The 19,183-nt window shown below is 44.9% G+C and overlaps 1 protein-coding gene across 1 annotated transcript in view; it reads right to left on the bottom strand.

The window, feature by feature from the left end:
• The window catches only part of LOC115481200, a 177,498-nt gene extending 174,781 nt beyond the window's left edge, over positions 1-2,717 (bottom strand). The window contains exon 1 of the mRNA XM_030220328.1: positions 2,484-2,717. Coding sequence (XP_030076188.1) covers positions 2,484-2,513 — 30 coding nt within the window. The 5' untranslated portion in view covers positions 2,514-2,717. The remainder of the gene's footprint in view (positions 1-2,483) is intronic.
• Positions 2,718-19,183: the final 16,466 nt, after the last annotated feature.

The raw sequence follows: 19,183 nt of genomic DNA, 5'->3' as shown, positions 1-19,183 counted from the left end.
CTGAGAAGCGTAAGAGACGGATGGGTCATCAGCGTGTATGTTAATATCTGGGGTTTTTCTGGCAAGTGCTAACTAGCTCCTTGTGACTCTGGGCAAGTCACTTAACCCTCCATTGCCCCAGGTGCAAATAAGTACCTGCATACAATATGTAAGCCGCATTGAGCCTGCCATGAGTGGGAAAGCGTGGGGTACAAATGTAACAAAAAAAAAAATATTCAGCACTGGCCAGTTAATAGCAGGCAAAGATTGGACTCATAGCAGTCCAATTTGCCCGCTAAACATAGTTGGTCAGCGCTGAATATTGCCAGTTAATACGCAATATAACTGGTTACATTTTTGGCACGGACTGTAAATATTCAGCAGAAATAACTGGCTCTCTCGCGCTGAATATTCACGGTTAGCCAGCTAAATGCTATTTAACCGTCCAGGAGCTGTTCCTGGCTGGTTAATATTGGGGGGGTGAAGTGCTGGACCCATGAGAGGGAGGGCTGTGAGAAGTGCTGGACCCATGAGAGGGGCGGCTGCTGGAAGAAAGGCAGAGAAGTGCTAGCCAGTGGGAAGGGCAGCTGCTGGAGGAAAGGTGTCAAGGTGTTCGAGGCCCATGTCAGGCGGTGCGGCTGCCTCTGGTGTCCTGTGGCGAGGTGCTTCTGGGTTGGTGGGTCTTCTAGAGCATGTATACCGAAGAGCTGTTCTTAAAGGGGCACTGTGCTGCTGTTCCGAGGGAGGCGGCTGAGGACCTCCTTCTGCCCTCTGGGGTACTTAAAGGTGGTTCCTTCTCCCCTCAGATGCCTTCGCAATGAGGACTCTAGTTTTGTTCCTGAAGCCCTGCTCCTGCAAGCCAGTTTTGTTTCTGCTAACCTTGTTCCTGAAAGCCTTGCTCCTGTGAGCCTTGTTCCTGCTCCAGCGAAGCCCTGGTTCCGAGTTCCAGCCAAGCTCCTAGCCCTGCCTTGTCTCCGAGTTCCTGCCAAGCTCCATGCCCTGCCTTGTCTCCGAGGTCCTGCCAAGCTCCATGCCCTGCCTTGTCTCCGAGGTCCTGCCAAGCTCCAAGTCCTGCCTTGTCTCCGAATTCCTACCAAACTTCAATCCCTGCCTTCTCTCAGAGTTCCTGCCAAGCTTCAAGTCCTGCCTTGTCTCCGAGTTCCTGCCAAGCTCCAAGCCCTGCTTTGTCTCCGAGTTCCTGCCAAGCTCCAAGTCCTGCCTTGTCTCCGAATTCCTGCCAAGCTCTAAGCCCTGCCTTGTCTCTCAGTTCTTGCCAAGCCCCAGGACCTGCCCCTCCGAGTTACTGCCAAGCTCCAAGCCCTGCCTTAGATTCTTGTTTCTGCCCCATTTAGCCTGTGTGTCTAGTTTTTATTTCCTTACTACTACTTATTTCTATAGCGCTACTAGACGTACCTTGTTGTGCCTTTAGTACTGTGTTTTAACCTAGTCTGCCTTGTTTGTTGCCTTGTTCAGTCCCATCTGGACCCAGTTCTTATCTTGCCCTTGTTGTGCCTTGTCTGGACCCAGTTTTAACCTAGTTCTGTGTCTTGCCTTGTTCTGTCTGGGTTCCAGTTCTAGCCTGGTTGCCCTGCTTTTCCTTGCATTGTCTGGATCCTGTTCCTGTGTCTGCCTTGACTAGTCCTGTCCAGTTCTTGCAATGCCCTGTCCTGCCTTGAACAGTCTAGTCCTGTCTTGTCTGCCTTGCCTAGTCCTATCTAGTTCTTGCTTTGCCTTGTCCTGCCTTGCTCAGTCTAGCCCTGTCTTATCTTGCCTTTTCCTGCCTAGTCCTGTTTGCCCTTGTTCCAGTCTTGCCTCAGTTCCTGCCTTGTGTCTGTCGCAGCTTCAGCTGTGGTTCAAGGGCTCACCATTCCTGTGGTCATGACAGAAAGATAAGTTTTGATTTTTTTGTCACTTTTCACTATTTTATTTAATAAGTATTTACATAAAATATGAAGACATTAAGGAGGTTTTTATGCCTTTGATACAATTTGATACCTAAGTATTTTTGCATTGGTATATTGAGGCTTTTCCTCCTTCAGTTCATTATTATAATAGTGGTATTTGCAAGAATATAATTGTGATGTTTGAGTGCTACTACATATTGTTTATGAATAATATATATGAGGCATATTTTCAAAGCACTTAGCCTTCCAAAGTTCCATAGGTTTCTATGGAACTTTGGAAGGCTAAGTGCACACAAATGCACAATGGTAGGTCCCGATCCTGAGAGCCTATCATCTATCTAAGGGGCCAAGCATGGGAAAATAGACAACACTCCTTTCTTCCTCTTATTCTCATGAATCCTAAGTTGTGACCAGATCCCTCAAAAGACTATGAATTCTTGAGCATTGTGATCCACCTCCTGCAAGTTAAAGTCTGTTACCAACAACTACTAGACTACTACTTCACTCCAAAACAGATAAACAATGAAAGAGAGGGGGTACAGGGAAATGTTTTCCTTTTAGTGCTGCACCCTGTGTACAAGAGGAGAAAGAATTTCTTACCTGATCAGAAACTAGGGCAGACATTTCCATCTGAATTGTGCTGCGGCTGGAATGGATTCAGGCTACAGATTTCCTTGTTCCTGGAAGGATGACTAAAACAGGAGTCGGTTGAGCTGATTCCAGGTCTCAGATAAATTCCTTCCTCTCTCCCTCTGCGGATCTGCGACTGGATCTTGCAGGGATTTCCAGCCCCAGAAAGTTTCTACTTTTGTTCTGAGTCTTTTTCACTTTTTCCGGCACTGCAAAGCAAAGCACTAAGCAGCAGAGCATGCTCAGAACTCCTCACCCCTCCTCCCCTGGTGAGGTAATTCTGGAATTTCCCACCTCCTTAAGGTGGATCTGTGTAGAAAGCAAGATAACAGGCAAGTGGGTCCCACACAGGAAGAACAGATCAGGGAAATAATGTAGTCTCTTACATCTACCGCTTTGCAGTTCTTGAGACCTGAATCTTTCTAAAACAAATTCTACACATCTCATAATTTTTTTTATTTTAGTTAAATTTGTACCCTGCACTTTTCCACTCATGGCAGGCTCAATGCGGCTTACATATTGTATACAGGTACTTATTTGTACCTGGGGCAATGGAGGGTTAAATGACTTGCCCAGAGTCTCAAGGAGCTGTGCCTGAGGTGGGAATTGAACTCAGTTCCTCAGGACCAGAGTCCACCACCCTAATCACTAGGCGACCCCTCCTATTACATTTATATCATTTGTGTTTATTTAGGCACTTTAATAAAATGTTTTTGTGCAAACTGCTTCATGAAAGTAGAAAAGGACAGCAGTTAGAATGCAATGCAATACTGGATGGTAAATGGTCTCAGCTTCTGTACCTTTGAACTCCTGTCCTGGTTAAGGGGGGTTGAAGCAGTGTTGCCAGATCTGAAATTCAATATTATGTGTGTAATCCCCCATTATAAGGGGATTACTACAGAATATGAGAGAACTCTTTGTAGTAGTAGTTACAGAGAGTGCTCTGAGGGTAGATAACGATCCTGTGTGTTTATCGGGTAAGTTGCAGAGGGAAATGTTTCTTAAGGCATCTTTTACTAAAGCTTAGCTGAGTTATCTGCTGTAGGGCCCATAGAAATAAAATGGGCCATGCTCCAGATAACTCCAGCTAAACTTTAGTAAAAGACCCACTTACTGTTGAACAAGGAGGTTAGATTGAGATAGTCCATGGCATGATGTCAAAAAGATGAAGCCAATTGGGTAAGTCTCCCTTTCCCTCTCCCCCCCTCCTTATGCAGCTGTCATGCTCATACACCCAAAACAAAGCAAGCAAACCTATGAACTGCTGCATCCACATTGTTGTTCTTTTTTTTTTGGGGGGGGGGGGGGCGGAGGGTGGGAGAGCTGACCTAGGAGGTTAGATTGAGAACAGGAGACATAAAAAAAAAAAACTACAGCCAATTAGGTAAGCCTCCCCTTCCTTCCTTCTCCTCCACACAGCTGTCATCCCCTTACACGCAAAACAAGCAATCAGACCTATGAGCCGATCTATCCATGGTGTCATTTTTTATTGGTGAGAGTGGAGATTCTTGGGGGACTCCACATTCCACTTTCCAGGGGGGGGGAGGGGATCGTTTTTTTTTTTTTTTACTAGTAGGTTCTGGAGGTCAGGAATCCCCTGAACCATTCTAGCACTTTTCCCCTGATAACTATTTTGTCCAGTAATCTTTGTAGGATAATGTGATCAACCATGTCGAAGGCACTAGACATGTCAAACTGCAGTAGGAGGATAGTCTTGCCGATCGAGATTTGCTGTTTGAATTTAGGTAGGAGTATGGTCAGTACCGTTTCTGTGCTATGATGGGATTTGAACCCTGATTGGGATTCATGTAATATGGAGAATTTATTTAGGAAGTTTGTTAGCTGGTTGGGTACAATGCCTTCTATTGTTTTGGTCCTTAGCGGTATAAATGCTATTGGTCTGTAGTTTGAGGTGTCTTTGATGTTTTTCTTGACATCCTTTGGGATTGGAGTAAGTAGTATTGCCCTTTTCTATTGGGAATTGTCCTTCACTGAGTGTGAAGTTTAGGTGTTTAGTGAGTTGGTCAATGTAGCGGGTATGGGGTGTTTTCATTAAGTAGTTGGGGCTGGTGTCTAGCATACAGTATGCGATGGAAAATTTTCTTATATTTTGCGCCACTAAGTACTTGGTAAGTTGGGTGAAAGTTGTCCATGATCTGTCTACTGGTAGTTCATCTTGGGGATTATCTAGTTCTTCTATTAGAGTTTCTAGGTAGGTGTCATTCTGTGGTAGATTAGTGATCTTCTGTTTGAAGTGTGCTGTTGGGGGCTCCTCATTCGCAATTATCAGTGATTTTGTGGTTAGAAGGTTGCCAATCAGCTTGTGAGTTTCTTCGTGTCTTTGTAGTCTAACCCTATTTGCTCTTTGTAAAAGTTCTTTTTTGCATGTCTTATTTGTACTTGTAGTTGTTCCATGCTTTAGTCCACTTGGATTTGGTGAGTTCATTCTTGATTTTCTCCCAAGCTCGTTCATGTCTTCTGCATTGTGTTTTGAGTTCTTTGAGGTCTTCGTTGAACCAAGGGGTTGCTTTTCTTTTTTGTATTGTTTTGGTTTATATGGGGGCTAATTCATCCAGAATGGTAGTGCATCTGTTGTCCCATTCTGTGAGAAAATCTATGGAGTCCATTTGTGGGGACCACTGGTTCTCGTAAATTGAAGACCAGAATTTGGTTGTGTCAGTTTTCCCTCGTGATTTGCGTGGGGTCTGTGTTTGTGTTGGGTGTGTCCTTCTTTCTTTCCAGTAGTCATGTCTAGACTGAAGTGGTCAGACTAGGGAGTTTCTATCCATCTCGGGTTCTGTATTGTAATTTCCTGGTTTGATGAGAATCTATGTGTTAGTAGGTCAAGTGCATGTCCTTTGGCGTGTGCTGAAGGCACTAGTGGTATTTGGACATCCCAAAGTTTGAGGAACTCAACGCACTCTGTGGTGTTTTCTTTTCTCTGGTCTTCTTGGTGTAGGTTGATATCGCCTATTATTAGTGTATTGGGATTAGATTTGCAGGTGTTTGAGACAAAATCCATGAAGTTGGATTGGGCTGTTTTCCAGTTTCAAGGTGGTCTGTATAATATTATGCAGCATAGTTGGTTGAGTAAGGTATTGTCACTTATTTTGTTAGAGGTGATTTCCAGCTGTGGTGTTACTGATTCCTCAATGGGTTCCACTAGGAAGAAGGGTTTGTAAATTGGTGTGATGCCCCCTCCTTTTTTCCCATTTCTGGTCCAGTGTATGATTTTGTAACCTGGAGGGCAAAGGTCTAGGATTATGGGGTCTTCTTTGTCGTGGATCCAGGTTTTGTTAAGGAAGGCTAGTCCTAGGTGTTTTCCAATATCCAGTTTTAATTATTTTGGTCTTGTTGGCCGCTGATCTGACGTGGATGTGCCCAACTGATATTGGCAGATTTATTTATAGCAGCATTTATATCACACATTCTCTGATGTGGCTTACAGAGATAGTTAGAGGTAGTGAATTACATTTTAATAGGACAGAATGAATCAGTATGGCTTAAAGAGTTAGAAGAAGTAGCAATTACAGCAATTACCACAATTATAGTTTAAATAGGAAAGATAGAGAGGAGAGGGGACCTGGTGAGAGGAGATGGGGGGGCTGGTCTACGATGTGTCATATGGGAACGTGCAGGTCAGTTTATGTTTTCCGTGGGTAAGTACTTTTTGAACAGGTAGGTCTTATATGTGCTGTGAATAAATATATTTACTATGTGACCATGAATATCTCCTCTATATACCAAGTAAGTGCACCCATAATATTCATGAGCAAGGTCTGCTTAAAAAGCACATTGCTTATTCAAGTGATAATTCATGATAAAGTTTTGAGGGAACAAAGGTCACTTATTTGCTTAATAATGATGGTCAGTAGGGTTGCCTAACAGAGTATCTCATTTCAGTATTCCTTTCTCAGGGCCAAATCCCAGGAATTAATAAATCAGTGTTTTCCAAGTCGGTCCTGGAGAGTGTATGCAAATTGATGTCATGCATATTCATTGTGGATATCCTGAACACCTGACTGACAAGGGGGTTCTCCAGGACCCCCAACACTGGAATAAATTATGGCAATAGAGCTGTAATGAACAGCTTATTATGTAGGCTGTTTTACATTATGGAGTCCCAGGGTCCTGGTGGTGATCTGGACCACCGAACATCCACTCCCCCACACTCAACAATTCATACTGTCCTCTGTACACACATACAGATAGGAGTCTTCTGTTGTCGTGGTTTTGGATATTTTCACTAGCTGACGCTTTTTGGGGCTGTTGGCTTGGTTAGTTCCCTTCTTTGTCATTCGTTGTTGTTGGGTGTGTTCCTTCATCTGTATTTGTGGTTGAGTAAGTCCATCTGCTTAGGGTTGTTCTGAGTTGGTGAGGGTCATTGCTTTTTGTTGTGTGGGTTGAGATACAGAGTATTGGTATATTGTTATTGTCTCTTGGTGTTAGGGCTCCTGTGTTGGATATTAGTGTTAGGATAGATATTCCCACTAGGAATTTGATGATGTGCATTTTGCCTGTAATGGGTTACTGTGGGTTGGTAGTTGCTTTGATGTTTGTGTTTGCCCTTTAGTTTTGGTGTAGGGGATGGGAGTCTGTGGCAATTATTTGTCTTGTTGTTTTGCAGGTAGTGGGGGTTTTAATGTTTTGTAATTTGGTAGGTTGTCATTGTAGCCTCTGGTTTATTATTACTTGGTCCTACTGGCGATATTTTATTCTTTGCTTGTTTGTTTGGGGTGGGTGGGTGATGGGGTGTTGCTAGTGATTGGTTTTCATGTCTAGAGTGTTCAGAGAAGGTCTTCATTTGTTTGGTTATCTTGTGTAGTTGTGTGTGTGTATTTAGGTTTAAGGAGAGAGGATTTGCATTTGCAACTGTTCAAAAGTCTTGTATAGCTTTGTGTATATGTTTACGTTTAGAAGTTGAGGATTTTTTTTTTTTACATTTGTACCCCGCACTTTCCCACTCATGGCAGGCTCAATGCGGCTTACATATTGTATACAGGTACTTATTTGTACCTGGGGCAATGGAGGGTTAAGTGACTTGCCCAGAGTCACAAGGAGCTGCCTGTGCCTGAAGTGGGAATTGAACTCAGTTCCTCAGTTTCCCAGGACCAAAGTCCACCACCCTAACCACTAGGCCACTCCTCCACTCATTTATAACTGCACTGAGTCAGTTGGGGATCCAGTTTCTGGTCTTTGTCTACTCTGCGAGCAATCCTAATCAGGGTTTCGTTTCTTGTGGGGAGTTCATGGTGGTGGATGCGGTTCTGTTCCAGTGGTGCAGTTTTGTCCCAGTGAAGAGAAGCAACAGGCAAGTGAGGGGGGTGAGGTATGCGCTGTTGCGCCGACCCTATTCTTTCTTGCTGTGGTTGACAGGTTGCATGTGCCTATCGGCTTTTTCACTCCGTGTTGCAGTCCTGATCTCCACCGGCCTTCTTGTTGCGCTGACCCTGTCCTTGCTGGGCTCAGTAGGCCACAGTTTTCTGTTCAGGTGTCAGGGTACACTCTGGGTTGTGGGTTCCAGCTGGGCAAGGGGATATGTGCTGCACAAGCTCCCTCACTTCTATCAGTGTGTTCTAGGAGAACTGTCCGCCTGTGCTGCTAAGGTACTCCTGCAAGAGTCTGTGACCTTGCCAGTGATCAGTTGGTATTGCAGTGCTTGGCTCCCTTCTTCTCTACAGGGATCCCGTGGTATCGGTTTCCATGCGACAAGGGTTTTCTGAAGTCTCTGTTTTCGCCACACGGCTCGCCTGTCTTCAAACTCGGACTCCCTTGGCTTTCAGACTAGAAGTTTCAGGTTTGGAGTTCTTTTCTTCAATGAGTAAGGTTCTCTGACCTTTCGTGTGATTCCTTTTTCTCCTTTCTCACTAATGTCTGGGCGCCACATGGCATCGGTCTCAGGTTGGGCTCAGTGTGTCTCGGGTGCCTGTGGTGTTGGTCATGTGGCTGCAAACTGTTGGAGTTTTTCCCTTTTTCATTTGGGCAATGTCCAGAGGTCCTCATTTGCACTCTATCCACGACTTAGCTTCGGTTCGCCAGGGTGGCCCTGGAGCTCGCTATCACAGCTCCTGCTCAGCAGCCATCTTAGTGCGAAGTGGGTCTCTATTCAGACAAATTATGTTGGCAGTTTTGGATCGTGCTAGGTTTTTATTTTGTCAAGGAACTTATTTTAAATGAACATATCAGCAATCTTGATTTGCTGTAAACTTGATTTTACAGTATTTTGGTGATACTATATAGTGATCAGTTTTCCTCTAATTTATTCATGCATTTATTAATTTATCTATTCATCTTTCTACCTTTATCTTACATCTGCTTCATCAGCTAATATACACCATCCAAAGCACTTTGTGGTAATCCTAATGCAACATGTATCATCATAAAACAATATCAACTATTAAAAATACATATTCAAAACACACACTTATAGCACAGTGGGATAAAGTTTTATCTTGCTGTACATTTGGCCATATTGCATATATCATCATGGGATAAATCATTCTAGTGATAACCACATCCAAAATCATTGTATCAACTCTAATTATTCTGTTATCTATGACTTTACATCCTAATTTTTGTATTTTATTTTATGAAGGGAAAAGCCTCCGAGACCATGAAGTTTTATATTCATTATCATTGGTCAAAATTCCTTCAATTTCCAAAGCCTTTCACTCTTCCCATTTGCTATCTGATCTGCTGGTAAAGGTGATGATGCTCACGTACCAATAGCCCTATTCACAAAGGAGCATTGTTTATTGTTTTAGTACAGTAAATGAATAGGCCCCACTGGAAATAAAGGTACATGAGGTAAATTTGCATTTTTGCTTGTTAATGCATCTTTGTGTATATGGGAATATGAACAGTAGACAGCATATAGAGATGTTCTCAAGCACATTCTTATCCACCTTATGATGCCATTAGAAAGCTGAGTATGACTGTATTACATTGTATGTACACATAAGGAAGAATGATAATGGCTGATCAGCATTAGGACCCCTTGCTTGTATTAGATAAGCATTATTATCTCCAGGCCTTTCTATCCCTGTAGTGCTAGAAAAAACTGCCCGGCTGATATTCAGCTGGCAGTGGTCAGCGTTTTTATGTCTGCCACCAGCTATATTCCCAAATATTCAATGCTGGGCCATGTCCATACACCAGCATTGAAAATCCAGCTTTAGGCTGACTGCTAAAGCTTTTGCACTTATGTGCAATATTCAGCCTTTGACCGCATAAGCTGAAATGCTTAAAGATAGGACTGCTATTTATGCGGCCCAAGTTAAGCGGTATCTCATGCATCCAGGGCTGAATATCAGCACATAAGTGGCAACTCTGCCCCGAAACGCCCACGTTAACCAATTTCTGCACATATTCAGTGGCACTAGCCAGTTAAGTGCCGCTGAATATTGGTGATTAGTCACAAACGGTTTAAGAAAGGAGTTTCTCCTGCCCACTTTAATCAGTTTGAATATCAGCTGGTGTATGTTTTCTACTAAGCAAAAGAAAAATGGAAGATTCATTAAAAAAAAAAAGTGAAAATGTATGGATATTTACTCAGTTTTAATTTTTCTTTCTCTGCATAGGTTCTAAAAATCTACAGATGTACTCTTGTCCAATTTATAAGAAGTCAGTCCGTACAGACCTAAATTATATTGCTGCTGTTGACCTTAAAACTGTCCAGTCGCCAGAGCACTGGATACTGCGTGGCGTTGCACTTCTCTGTGATGTCAAATAACGTCATGTCCTTTCTCATGCTGGAATTACTATGTATATATGTATTTATACACACACACACACACACATTCTATATTGTTGGCTCAAAAGATTTTAAGGATTGTAAAATAATATTTAAAAGACCTTCACAGTATTATTCAGCTTTAAAAAAAACCATTTTCTTAAGATCTAGTTACTAGTCTATTTATTAATAGCAATGTTTAAAAAAAAATCCTGCTTTATTACCGCAAGATGAATACGGGAATGAACAGGGGAATATTTAAATAACAATAAGAGAAAAGCTATTTGTAGGCAGGCAGTGCTCCAGCAGAAATATCAAGGAGAAGGAGCAATGAACCTAGCAGGATATTTGAGAATAGATAAATCATCAGGCAGAGGTCATTTTTAGTTTTCTAAACCACAAAAACTGTTAAATCCAAAAGAAGGAACAAGGCCTTGTAAGCCTTTTTCAATATTGCATAATCCCAGGATGCTGGGGCAAAAGGCATATTCTAACAATTACAGTAGAAGGCTGGATTCCTGTGCCAGAATTGTGATCAACCCCCATGGGTTTAATGTTAAATAACGGATAACTTGAAATGAATAATAGAATATAATCATTGATTTTTTTTTAAGGAACACATACTTAACTTTTAAGCATATTATTTTCCGAATAATAGTCAAGATGTTTACACAGTTGAAACAAGTAAACAGGAATCAAGACTGACAGATCAGCGACAGCACTAAAATTGTACAAGGTGGAATGGCCTACTAACTACTGAGCAGTTTTCTCCAATCAACTATGATTAATTAAGACTTGTCGTGATCCTATATAATAATTCTCACCTCCAACGTTCTGAAGCTGCCTGGGAACCTTGCTTCCGCTGGAGGTGGTCTGCTAGGTGCTGTAGATCAAACTGACGTCACCAGCCCGACGCATAGCAGCAAACAGCCTGGCAATCAGCTGTCAGTGTGCGCTCCCTGCCACTTCGGAGCAAGTGGCAGGGAGCGGGACAACACAGACCCCCCCTCGCCGCATCACCAAACCAACCCCCCACCCGACGAACATCAACACCCCGTGTCCCCTCATGCACCTCCCACCGAGTTCCACACTCCGCCCTCCCTCCAGCCCCCTGGACCCCCCTTCCGCGACACTATCAACCCCCCCTTCCCGCCGAAAACCCTCCCAGACGCACGTACAGAAACTTGAACAGAACATCATTGAGGAAGCAACGCCGCGAAGCGGCTAGAACAGGACTTCGGCTGACAGGGGATGGGGTCCCCCGTCAGCACAGGTACTCGATGGCGGCGGGGGGATGGTTTTTGGCGAGAAGGGGGGGTCGACAGGGTCGCGGAAAGGGGGTACAGGGATCCGTAAAGTGGAGGGGGGGTTGAAAACGGAGGGAGGGCAGAGTCGGTGAGAGGGACATGAGGGGGCCTTGAACTGGGTGGGTGGCAGGCCAGGGAGGCAGGGAGGGGACAGAGCGACACAGTGAGGGAGGGTGGGGGATTGCCTTGCTAGCGCCCATTTCCTTGCCTTAAGAAACGGGCCTTTTTTTACTAGTTTTCTATATTTCTAAAAATAGCTCAAAGATTATGCAAAAGATATAACAAAAGGTTAGGCACTCCAAAGTAAATAAACCTAAAATTTTATTAGGTAACACACTGGCCATATTAGTTCAGCACTTAGACAACCCTGCAGGCAATAAAAAATAGGGAAAGACTAACTTGTATGTATGCATGTAGGTGTGCCAGTACTTTGAATTCCCCAGCATTAGGACTTACTGTGCTCCTGAAAACTACAGATAATTGTCTGGCAACTTCAAAAGCCAAGGCAAAAAAGTTAGCAGTCTTCCCTGTAAAAGCAGTGTTGATTTAGGAACAATTTTTACATCTTTCTAATCTCATAACAAATATATTTGATTTGATTCTGTGAAACATAATTAAGTTGGGGTTGGTTATAAGGGGTAAGGACTGCTGTCTGTGGTGGGCAGGGCAAGAAAAAACAAGGAGCAGCTGATAACGGGGCCCATTTTCAAAGCAGTTAGACATAAAAAGTTCCATAGATTACTATGGGGCTCATTTTCGAAACAGATAAACTTCAAAAAGTGTCATAAAGCAGCATTTGGACCAATTTCTTCTCAAAACGTCCAAATTGCTATTTTTGAAACCTGTTTTGCATCTGTTTATCTGTGCAGTTCGTCTGCAGTGCGTCCAAATCACAAGAGGCAGGATTGGGGCATTCCAACACTTGGGCGTTTTACAGCCATACTGGAACAAATCAAAGACAGCCAGGGCTACAATCTGTTTTGGTCTAGACCTGTTTTTAGAACGAAAAAGGCACAAAAAGGTGGCCTAAATGATAAAATAACCACTGGAGGGATTAAGGCATGACCCCCTTACTCCCCCAGTGGTCACTGACCCTCTCCCACCCTCCCAAAGATGTGATTTAAAAAAAGTAAATACCAGTCTCTATGACAGCTTCAGATGTCATGGCCAGTCCTATTAGAGCAGCATGCAGGCCCCTGGAATAATGTAGGAGTCAGTGCAGTGCACTGTATAGAAGACGACTCAGGCCCAAATCCCACTCTACCTGTTACACTTTTGGTGGAAAGCATGAGCCCTCCCACACTCACCAAAAACCTACTGCACCCACATATAGGTGACACCTGCAGCCTGTTGTAATGGTGTACAGTTGGATATAGTAGGTTTTTGGTGGGTTTTGGAGGGCTCAGCATACAATACAAGGAGGTAATGGTGAGATGTGTATTTGGGAGCTTTTATCTAAATTCCACTACAGCGCCCCCTAGGATGTGCCACTGCTCTCCTGGGTTGTCTCTGTGGCCAGTCTACTAAGACTGCTGGCTTCTCCTACATCCCACTGAATTTATTTTTGACATTTCTCTCTTGTATGGTTTTTTTTTTTTTTTTTTTTTTAAATGGATCAAAAAGATCGCACAGAGCACAAAAACATCTACAATGTGGCCGTTTTTGAAAAAAAAAGACAGACGTTTTACTGTTTCAAAAATGGCTATATACACTATGCGAATTTGGGATGTTTAGAGCAAAACGTCCAAAGTCAAGCTTAGACATCAAATCAAAAATGCCCCTCTATGTGTCTTTGTAAGTCTAGGTGCTTTGAAAATATGCCTCAATGACTTTGACATACAATTTCTTCAGTAAGTGGAGGAGGTGCTATCTACCTTCCTGTGTGAGGCAGAGGTGATAATACTTCCTAACACAAAGGTGGGGAAACCAAGTAAAAGAAGAGACACTAGAGCAGGGGTGTCCAACCTTGGCCTTCGCCAGGTTGGGTTTCCAGGATACCTACAATGAATATGCAAACAAATCTTATATATATTCATTGGGGAAAAGCAGAGTGAACTGCAGTCCTTGAGGAATGAGTTTGGACACTAGAGAGTGATCGCTCTGGGATGGGATGAAGAAATTCTGAGATTTAAGGCAGGCCAAGGTTAGGAAGAGCTTTGCAGTCAGTTTATACTGGATAAAGTTTACAGCCTCTCTCCTGTCTCTCCAGCCTTTATGTTTATGTCTTCAAAACTACATCAAATAAAGATGTGCTATTATCCTGACAGGATATGAAACAATTGATACATAAACAAATATTACATCTCTGTATATTCTTTTCTGTTCATTGCTAATAAAACTGTTGCTTTTACTACTAACAGTCCTCGTTTATTGTGGTGAATGGAAGAGTCTGGCTTAGTGTTATGACTACCAGGGCTTAAATTCAGTCAAAGCTGTGCAATACTCAGACCCTCTAAATATCTTTAGGCAAAGCCAGCAGTGTGAGCGAGCATTTTCAAACTGTTGCCCCGATGATCAGGTGGTAGAGGTGTTAGCAGGTGGTAGCAGGTGTTAGCGCCATACTAGCACCTGTTTTTGCTACCGCCCCATGATCAGAGCCCCCGAGCGTGTAAAACAATGTGCTAGAGGGCTCTGAACACAACTAGTATGCAACAGCATGCAAATGCATGCTAAACCTATTCATCTCCAATGATCAGTGACCAGCGCGCCAAAGATTGGCACGCTGGCCACGGCAAACCCTATGCCAGCTCGGAGCTGGCGTTAGGGTTTGCAGACCATTGGGGAGGAATGGTGAGCCCTATCTAGCATGCCTTTGCATGCTAGCTGGTCCACATTCCCCCCAATGCAGCAACCCCACAGGAACCGACGACCCCTTAGCAACAGGGGGCTGGAGGTCCAACTGACCTCCCGTCCAGCTGACCTCCGGTCCCCTGACCCCCCCAACACAGGTTCAGGGAGGGCTGGTGATCAGGTGGGTCTCCAGGCCCCCTAACCACCCCCCCCATGCATTTCTAAGACATCCCTGGTGGCCCAGTGGGTGACCAACAACCCAACCCCACCCACCCCCTAGCGACATGGTCTGCCTCCCTCCTCTTCCTTTGATGCCACCTGTAAAATGGTGGCGCCCAGTGTAGCCTGGGATGCGCTGGACGGGGCTTCACACCATATAAGGGAGTTTCAGCCCTCCCTGAACTGTGTTGGAGGGACCAGAGGTCCGCCGTACCTCCACCTCCCCTGTTTCTCCGAGAACAAACAGGGCATTAATTCTCACAAGTGGGGTATCCATAGCATCCAGGCTCACAGAAAAATGTGGAAGCTTGTATCACATAGCTATAGTTGGTTTGAGAACTCGCAACTATTTTGTTTAAAAACAAGGCGCAGTGCCCTGCGGATGCACTGAGCCGACTATAACATTGCGCCATGCCCTGACGGGCATGCGCACTGAGGCCAGCGGGGCACAAGCGAGGCGCAGTGGGCAGGCTCCGGGCACCCCGCTGGCAATGGGTGGAGAGACAAGAGTGGTTTAAAAGCCCCTGGAGGGAGCCCGGCCGACCTCTTCAGGTGTCCAGGCAACAGACTGCAGCATCGCAGGGACCTACCTGGTGCCACGAGACAGTCCCTTGGGGAACACAGTGGCCCCGACCGAGCCTGGAACTATCCTCGCGGGCGCATTCCAAACCGGCCAGCTAAACAGAGCAAAGCACCTTTGGTAGTGCCAGAAAGTAACTTAGGACGTGCAGTGCTTTGCCCGGGTTCCGGGAGCGGCGCGGACATTGTCGTGCGAGGTGTCGGAAGCAGCGTGACGGGCAGTGAAGCAGTGTCATTGTTCAACGGGCTGTGGGGGCTCCTCCGTAAGTAAAAAAAAAAAAAAAACCCTTTCATGTATAACGGCCTTCTCAGTGCGAAACGGGGCTAAGTGGGTCGCCGAAGTGCCTTCCTGCCTGCCTCCCACTGAGGAAGACAGAGAAAAGGTTTTCCTTCCTCGGCAAACACCGGGCTGTGAAATCCCTGGCAGCGGCCATATTGGGAGGGCGGTAGAGGATTGGGGGGTGGCGCAGCATGGTTTGGCAAACAAATACATATTCATGGGAGTAGCTCAGGGTAGTAACGGCATCTGCTACTATCGCAACGAGTTGAATTCTATTATGAAGCTACCGCTGTTGATCTAAAAGAGCTGAACAAGGAGTTAAGGTCACCCACGTGGCCATCTTGGGTGGCCAGGAGGCAGCCATATTGGCCAGAACATATGTTACAGGATCAACACGTGGGGGGCGGCCATCTTGAAAGGCGCTTCAGGATAGAGCGGCGGCCATCTTGCAAAGGGGAATCTGTTAGCAGTCGCAATAGTGGATGGCAGCCATCTTGGTTAGAAATAAATAATTCGTATGCATGAGAAGGAATTAAGTAGTGGGCTCAAGAAGAAAGTGACGGCCATCGTTATTATTGAATTATTTGTAGAAGTTGTATCCCACATTTACCCACAGACTTGCTGGCCATAGTCAAAAAATAAATAAAATAAATAAATATAAGAGTGGAGGAGTGGCCTAGTGGTTAGGGTGGTCGACTTTGGTCCTGGGGAACTGAGTTCGATTCCCACGTCAGGCACAGGCAGCTCCTTGTGACTCTGGGCAAGTCACTTAACCCTCCATTGCCCCAGGTACAAATAAGTACCTGTAAGCCGCATTGAGCCTGCCATGAGTGAGAAAGCATGGGGTACAAATGTAACAAAAATAATCAAACGTCATCAGTGAAATAGATCACTGGCAATCTATTTGGGGTCCTTAAATTGTTTTAATGTTATGACGAGGTATTAACTGGTTATCTTTTAAGTCTATTTAGATTCCTTGTGTGTCGACACTATTACCCTCCCCTCCCTCGTGCAGAATGGAAGCAGCAGCAAAGACATGGCCTGCCTCTCCTCTTCCTTTGATGCCGCCTGTAAAATGGTGGCGCCCAGTGTATCCTGGGATGCGCTGGATGGGGCTTCACACCATATAAGGGAGTTTCAGCCCTCCCTGAACTGTGTCGGAGGGACCAGAGGTACGCCGGACCTCCAGCTCCCCTGTTTCTCCAAGAACAAACAGGGCATTAATTCTCACAAGCGGGGTATCTCTAGCATCCAGGCTCACAGAAAAATGTGGAAGCTTGTATCACATAACTATAGTTGGTTTGAGACCTCGCAACTAATTTGTATAAAACTCCTGAGTTCTAACTTCAGAAGAGGAGGACTTGAACTAGATATTCTGTAAGGACTGAAAGCCATCAATATATCATTTATGTACCATAGTACTTTGCAGGTTCACAGCGGTTTACAAAAGATAAGTGAGTTGCACAGAACAATAAATCACCCAAAATTACATGCAGAAGAAAATAACCTTAATCAGTTTCCAAACAGCAGATCTTTCAATTTCTTTCAAAATATCAAGTAGGTACTCTCCAACCTAATAAAAGAGGGTAAAGATTTCCATACAGATATTACAGCAAAAGGAAACAATGGGCATTAAAAATCTTCACTCTATTTCAACCTGAGTGTTCAGGGGTTGAAAATAAAGACTTCTGCAAGTTCACTGCTGTGTGATGGATTTCTCTGCATGCTTGCTGGTTACATACTTAACCCCTCAGCCCTGATAGGCTGATGACAATCCTTGTCACCATGTATGGATGTTGGTGCAGGACCTGAGTAATTAAGTGCATTGTTGGTGTCTATATGTTTGTTTGTTTGTAGGTGTAGGGGCTAGGTGACTGGGGGGCAGTGGCTATGTGTCCACCTCAATGATGCCTCTGCTCCACAATTACCTCCCCTTTCATACTAACCACCCTCAATTATGACTCCCTCATGCTCCTTCAATCACACTCTTTCTGCAGACTCACCTCTCCCTACCCAGACTTACCACCCTGCCAAGGCTAACGCCTCAGGCATGCACTCCTCAGTACTTCCCTACCCAGACTAGCATCCTTTTCCTTATATTCACATTCTCACCCTGCCCATCCTCATAGCTCTCATTCCCCAACAAATCACACCCCTCCCCAGCTCCATCTCACTTTCTCCTGTATTCCCCCTGCTGCCCTGTAGTTCTTCCTTGTTTACTTCAAAGCCCCCTCCCCTGATGGTACTGTTTCAATGTCATCAGCAAAGCCAGCAGCAGGAGGGTAAAAAAAACAGAAGTGAGGTACATCCAGCAGCACAGTAGAGGAAGGAGGCTGATGTTCGACTCTCAGGGGCAGCAGCAGAGCCATAAGAAAACCTACAGCAACAGTAGGCAGAGAAGGTCCCTGGGGTGGTCACAGGCTCCTCGGGAAGGTGGCAAAGGGATCATACTACTCCTTTGCTTCTGGTTTTCTAATGGCTACCAGTCAAATACAGAATTGACTAGAAATTGCTTGTTCTTGCTTATAAGGCTTACTATGATCATACACTGAGGTGCAGATGCTCAAAACTCTGGTGCTGTACGAAACAGCGCCGAGGAATTACTTCCTAATGCTTAACACTAATAATATCCAAATGATATGCTATTAGCTTTGAGCATTAGGAAGTAAAGGGGAAGAATGGTGCCTGGCATTTGCGCTTCACAGTTGTACGTAAAACACAGCTCTTCAGCGCTGGAGAGGAGGAGGAGGAAGAGATGCCGGTTTCCAGCGGGGGAAGAGAGGCAGTACGGCCAGCGCACAGTATGTTCTGCAGACATCTCTGCAAAGGAGGAGAAATTCTACAGAATAAACCTTTACCTACACCTACCTGCAAGAAAAAAAGGTTTAGTGTTATCGCAGCTATGGAAGCAGAGGAGAAAGCACAGCAACCACGCATTTGACTCTCCTCACACACCCAAGCACTCTTCTTCTGGATGGGAAGCAGCGGGTCACACCCACCCATCCATTCCTCCAAGCTTCCAGCAGAGTTTCCAGGACAGCCGGGCAGCTTCACAAACCTAATGCCAGTGCAGTGCTGGCTTAAGTTTTTGAGCGGTAAGGGCGCCCTAATTCCTGGCGCTGTTTTCTGAGCATCAGAGGGAATTTGATACAACTTCTATTGCCTACATTAGCATTGATCACTGGTGAGCTCTTTTTGCCATGGTAAGGGCCTTCCAAACATTTTGCATTGGCAAACGTGTGAGCTAGTCTGGCACTAATGACCTGTAGTGCCTGCATTTGCTTCTGAGCATCAATGCCTGAGCTATTTGGCCTCTTTGGCTTCATCTTATTGTCCTACGAAATTGCTAATGTCTTTTTCTGAATCTAGCATGGGAATGCCTCACCTAGACACAGGAGTATACATAAACACATGCATGGTGACAGACTGACATTTGGCATCACAAGGTCCAGGCCGATTCCTCCCTCCCCCCACCCCTCTTCTGCTGCTGCCTCAGGGTCCAGGCATTGTGTGTGTGTGTGTGTGTGTGCGTGCGTGCGTGCGTGCCCCTGATAGAAGCCAGATCCTCATACTATTTGCTAAGAACCAGATGGATGCAGCTTTTACCTATTTCCTCAATTCCCTGCTCTTTGCTCTCCATACAGATGGCTGTATGAAAGCACAGACTTGCTGCTTTGTCTTGAAGCCACAGGGTGCCTCAGGAGCTGCATCCACCCCCCCCAAATGGAGTCAAGAGCCACAATTTGGGAAACACAAATGTAAA

Source organism: Microcaecilia unicolor, chromosome 1 (assembly GCF_901765095.1).
Source record: "Microcaecilia unicolor chromosome 1, aMicUni1.1, whole genome shotgun sequence".
Taxonomy (NCBI): domain Eukaryota; kingdom Metazoa; phylum Chordata; class Amphibia; order Gymnophiona; family Siphonopidae; genus Microcaecilia; species Microcaecilia unicolor.
This window is presented reverse-complemented; position numbering and strand designations above follow the sequence as displayed.